The sequence below is a fragment of the Papilio machaon genome, chromosome W (assembly GCF_912999745.1).
Source record: "Papilio machaon chromosome W, ilPapMach1.1, whole genome shotgun sequence".
NCBI classification, from domain to species: domain Eukaryota; kingdom Metazoa; phylum Arthropoda; class Insecta; order Lepidoptera; family Papilionidae; genus Papilio; species Papilio machaon.
The window spans coordinates 1,205,501-1,211,161 of NC_060015.1; the positions used below are offsets into that span (position 1 = coordinate 1,205,501).

A 5,661-nucleotide genomic window follows, 5' to 3' on the forward strand; every position below is an offset into this window, starting at 1 on the left:
TTTTTCGCATAAAATGGAAGTCAGTGTCTTATAAACAGTAGATAGACACGTTATAGGGCGGTATTTGGCCGGATCAGCCGTGATCTGGTCTTTAGGAACCAAGTGAGTGACCCCCATAGTGAAGAGGTCCGGCAGTGACTTGCTATCGAGGGCTTCCTGGAACTGTTGGGCGAGCACAGCATGACAACTCACGAATCCTTTGAGCCAGTAGCAATGCAATCCGTCGAGCCCTGGGCTTTTCCAGTTAGGGGTCCGCCGTAACGCATGTGCTACATCCGCAGCCGTAATGGCTACAGGGTCCATGGGTGTGATCTTAGAGCATGTACCCTCCACAACTTGCATCCAGGATCCCTCACTGTGGTCAACGGGCACAGATCAGATGTTTCGCCAAAAGGCCACTGTAGCGGTCTGATCTGGGCCTGCGCCCGTTCCTCTGGTCGATTCTTGTCGCTCCAATTGCTTATAGAACCTCTTTTGGTCACTCTGGAAGAGACGATTCTGGTTGAACCGTTTAGTCCTCTCGTTGTATCGACGAATCCGCTTTCCCCATGCTGCAATCCTCTGCTTCAGGTCGTCTATGCGCTCCATCAGTTTACGTTCAATGTCCGGGTGAGACAGACTTACTTCCGTTCCACCCAAAGCCATCCTGACAGAGCGCACAATCCTCGGTCTATTATTGCCCGATCTGAAGCTAATCAGTCTGCCGATGAGAGCTCTCGCCTTTGCAATACGGTCCTCAATTCTTTTTCGCCACGCTGGTACTACGCTACGATGATTCGTACTGCGTCCAGTCTTTGGTAGTTTGGCTCCGATGTATCGGCATACGGCCTTCGCGGCGCCAAACAAGATTGAGTCCGTATCGCAAAGATCCCGGCTATCCGCAAGGTACACATTCAGCATCGGGTTCAGAGCCCTCACGACATTACGATTGCGCTTGCTGAGGGGAATGCGGGGTAATCGCGGTCGATTTTCGAAAGGCATTCGACGTGTTTCCACTATAGCCTCTTCCAAGATTCTCCTCATCTGCTCTATGTCCTGGGCAGCCATTTCCTCCTCTTCGTCCTCCACCTCTGCCAGGCATTCAGCTGGTTCCACAGCTGGAGGTTGCACCGTAGTTTGCGGAACTGTTCTCCTGGCAGAGGTCGGGGCATCCGACGCAGAAACAGCTTCATGTTTTAGTCGTTCGAGTTCGGCACCTTCAAACAGATTAGAGCGTAAGATGTACCGAACCCGATCCGCTAGGTTCTGTTCCGTCACGGTGATCGACGGCTCTAGCTCAGAAAAGAAGCGGTGCATTCTAGCTCGGTAAGCAATTCCTCCGGTTTCTCCCCCTTTCGCCCTAAAATACGCCCGCAATGCGTTTTGGTTAGCATCCATAGTCGATCGCATGCGGCGTAGACCTCTAGCGGCGGGTGCCGATGGCTGGGCCTGTGAGGGTCCCGCCAGCACCAAGCCAGCTGGAGGGGATGATGGATGCGAGGGGTTGACAGATGGCCGGTCAACCCCTTGGCTGGCGACCCGCATGCTGCCACGTCCAGCGCCAGCTCCAGACGCGCCCCGGCGACCCCCAGGCAGCGGCCCTATACGCGTTCCTCGTAAGTCCATCATCCATAAGATGGACGTCTGGTAACGGAGGACGCCCGACTCCGGTGCCGTTAGAATTGTGGCCATAGGCACAAACGGGCCGTGGCACTGCGAAGACGCTGCCGAGGCACGGCACAAACACCTCTAGCACAGTGCAGACTGACTGCATTGGTGCAACAGTTTTGTCACTTAAACTATTGCACCAACGGGCGATGAGGTCGTCACGTCCCGACGCCTTTTATTATTTTATTATTATTATTATTATTTTTTTATACTAATTCTGTCTCCGCCTGGCTGGTTTTTATATGATAGATAAAGTAAATAAATAATGGTTAAATAAAAAACTAATAAATATACTACGTATTTACGATAAGTACATATATATAAAACCTAAATTACACACTATACATACATACATACATAAATAATCCTAGCCAGGCGGGATTCCCTCGGCAGGGGAGACCAGACGGCCAAGGGTCAGGGAGAAAGGGAAAGAAACCGGCGGACAATTCGGGCGGTATCGAGAAGCACCGCTTTCTGCATTTGAGCTCGGAGCACACCGTCCCGGAGCCCCAGCCTCCTCAAGTATCCAGAGAGGCTGACTGGAATTAAACCATTTGCAGAAACCACTATCGGTATAATTTCAGTCGACAAGCTACCCCACATGTCAGAAACCTCGTGTGCCAAGTCTAGATATTTTCTTTTCTTCTCTGTTGCGGCATTCTCGAGATTCTCGTCATGGGGGATCGCTATGTCTACCAAAAATATCCCTGACTGTGCCCGGTCCATCAGCACAATGTCAGGCTTATTCGCTGGAATAGTCCTGTCTGTGATGATGGACCGGTCCCAGTAGAGCCTGGCGCGGTTATTTTCGAGCACGGCTTCCGGGACGTACTTATAATAAGGCAGTCTAACATCCAGAAGACCATACTTCAGAGCGAGCTCCTGATGGACAATCCGGGCTACTAAGTTGTGTCTGTGCAGATACTCAGTGTTAGAAAGCGCCGAACAACCGGAGATAACATGCCTAAGTGACTCACCGGGACGGCGACATGCTCGACAAATGTCGACGGTGCCGTCCTTTAGGATGTATCTCCGATAGTTGTTGGTCTTAATAACCTGATCTTGTATCGCACAGACAAAACCCTCGGTTTCCCCGAAAAGGTCCCCGAAGCGTAGCCAGTGGTGGGATGATACTGTATCTACGAAGGGCTCATGAAGAGCCTTGTAGAACCTCCCGTGGAGCTCTTTCTCTTTCCATATTGCCTCCCGGTCAGAGACGCTCTGCACTGCCGGGTCCTGCCATTGCTCGTTGGCCAAGGATAGGGGGGTTAGTCCTTTATCACAAGATATGACATCCGTGTGGATTCCATCACCCGATTTCGCCAAATAGTAGCTACGGAGGCTGCACACTTCGCGATTATGCATGGTGAGGGCACTTAAAAGGCCTCGCCCACCATGCTTTCGCGGTAAGTACAGTCTCATAATTGACGATCTCGGGTGATGCATCCTGTGGGACGTCATAACTGTGCGGACTTTTCTGTCCAGGGCGCCGAGCTCGGTTTGAGTCCACCTGAGTATGCCAAAGGTATACGTGAGGACGGGCATGACCCAACAGTTATATGCGCGTGCTTTATTCGCGCCTGACAAAAGACTGTTAAGAACTTTTGTCAGGCGATCAAAAAACACATCACGAACCGATTGTTTTACGCTGCCCTCATCAACACCGACATTTTGTGACATGCCCAGGTATCGGTATGTTTCAGCCTCAGAAAGGGTTCTAAAGTTCAGAGGATTATCAGTGCCCTCTGAACTTGTAATTCTACCTTTCTCCACATGAACGGCCGCACACTTATCCGTCCCAAACTCCATCCTGATGGCATTACTAAAATCACTAGTGATTTGTAGCAACTCCAGCAGTTGGGTATAATTAGGAGCAAATAATTTGAGGTCATCCATGTAGAAAAGGTGGGTCACTTTTGCTCCTCCTCTCCGAATTTGAAAGCCCCGGCCAGAATCCTCCAGCAAAGTACTGAGGGGATTCAGGGCGAGACAAAACCAGATTGGACTCAGGCAATCACCTTGGAAGATACCCCTCCGTATCCTTATCCGGTCTTCGGCAGCCGTCATGCGCTCACCCAGGAGACAAAGGGTCGTACTCCATTGGCCCATACAATGTCCGAGGAAGTCTCTTACCGTACAGTCGACCTTGTACAGCTCGAGGACCCTCTTTAGCCATGAGTGGGGCACCGAGTCGAAAGCCTTTTTATAGTCAACCCAAGCAGCGTCAAGGTTGCGACGGTTGCGCTTCACCAGTTTACCAATAACCGCATCGATGAGGAGTGGTTCCTTGGCCCCTCGGCTACCGCCCCTACATCCATTTTGGGCATCCGAAATCACCTGATTCGCATTTAGATGCCGAGTGATTTTTTCGCATAAAATGGAAGTCAGTGTCTTATAAACAGTAGATAGACACGTTATAGGGCGGTATTTGGCCGGATCAGCCGTGATCTGGTCTTTAGGAACCAAGTGAGTGACCCCCATAGTGAAGAGGTCCGGCAGTGACTTGCTATCGAGGGCTTCCTGGAACTGTTGGGCGAGCACAGCATGACAACTCACGAATCCTTTGAGCCAGTAGCAATGCAATCCGTCGAGCCCTGGGCTTTTCCAGTTAGGGGTCCGCCGTAACGCATGTGCTACATCCGCAGCCGTAATGGCTACAGGGTCCATGGGTGTGATCTTAGAGCATGTACCCTCCACAACTTGCATCCAGGATCCCTCACTGTGGTCAACGGGCACAGATCAGATGTTTCGCCAAAAGGCCACTGTAGCGGTCTGATCTGGGCCTGCGCCCGTTCCTCTGGTCGATTCTTGTCGCTCCAATTGCTTATAGAACCTCTTTTGGTCACTCTGGAAGAGACGATTCTGGTTGAACCGTTTAGTCCTCTCGTTGTATCGACGAATCCGCTTTCCCCATGCTGCAATCCTCTGCTTCAGGTCGTCTATGCGCTCCATCAGTTTACGTTCAATGTCCGGGTGAGACAGACTTACTTCCGTTCCACCCAAAGCCATCCTGACAGAGCGCACAATCCTCGGTCTATTATTGCCCGATCTGAAGCTAATCAGTCTGCCGATGAGAGCTCTCGCCTTTGCAATACGGTCCTCAATTCTTTTTCGCCACGCTGGTACTACGCTACAATGATTCGTACTGCGTCCAGTCTTTGGTAGTTTGGCTCCGATGTATCGGCATACGGCCTTCGCGGCGCCAAACAAGATTGAGTCCGTATCGCAAAGATCCCGGCTATCCGCAAGGTACACATTCAGCATCGGGTTCAGAGCCCTCACGACATTACGATTGCGCTTGCTGAGGGGAATGCGGGGTAATCGCGGTCGATTTTCGAAAGGCATTCGACGTGTTTCCACTATAGCCTCTTCCAAGATTCTCCTCATCTGCTCTATGTCCTGGGCAGCCATTTCCTCCTCTTCGTCCTCCACCTCTGCCAGGCATTCAGCTGGTTCCACAGCTGGAGGTTGCACCGTAGTTTGCGGAACTGTTCTCCTGGCAGAGGTCGGGGCATCCGACGCAGAAACAGCTTCATGTTTTAGTCGTTCGAGTTCGGCACCTTCAAACAGATTAGAGCGTAAGATGTACCGAACCCGATCCGCTAGGTTCTGTTCCGTCACGGTGATCGACGGCTCTAGCTCAGAAAAGAAGCGGTGCATTCTAGCTCGGTAAGCAATTCCTCCGGTTTCTCCCCCTTTCGCCCTAAAATACGCCCGCAATGCGTTTTGGTTAGCATCCATAGTCCATCGCATGCGGCGTAGACCTCTAGCGGCGGGTGCCGATGGCTGGGCCCGTGAGGGTCCCGCCAGCACCAAGCCAGCTGGAGGGGATGATGGATGCGAGGGGTTGACAGATGGCCGGTCAACCCCATGGCTGGCGACCCGCATGCTGCCACGTCCAGCGCCAGCTCCAGACGCGCCCCGGCGACCCCCAGGCAGCGGCCCTATACGCGTTCCTCGTAAGTCCATCATCCATAAGATGGACGTCTGGTAACGGAGGACGCCCGACTCCGG

General features: G+C 52.2%; 2 protein-coding genes across 2 annotated transcripts; both read right to left on the minus strand.

The window, feature by feature from the left end:
- Positions 1–375: 375 nt before the first annotated feature.
- LOC123723338 lies at positions 376–1,524 on the minus strand. Its single transcript, XM_045685917.1, has one exon. The coding sequence runs from the start codon at positions 1,522–1,524 to the stop codon at positions 376–378; it is 1,149 nt and encodes a 382-aa protein (XP_045541873.1).
- Positions 1,525–4,386: 2,862 nt separating this feature from the next.
- Positions 4,387–5,388, minus strand: LOC123723339. Its single transcript, XM_045685918.1, has one exon. The coding sequence runs from the start codon at positions 5,386–5,388 to the stop codon at positions 4,387–4,389; it is 1,002 nt and encodes a 333-aa protein (XP_045541874.1).
- Between the last annotated feature and the right edge of the window lie 273 nt (positions 5,389–5,661).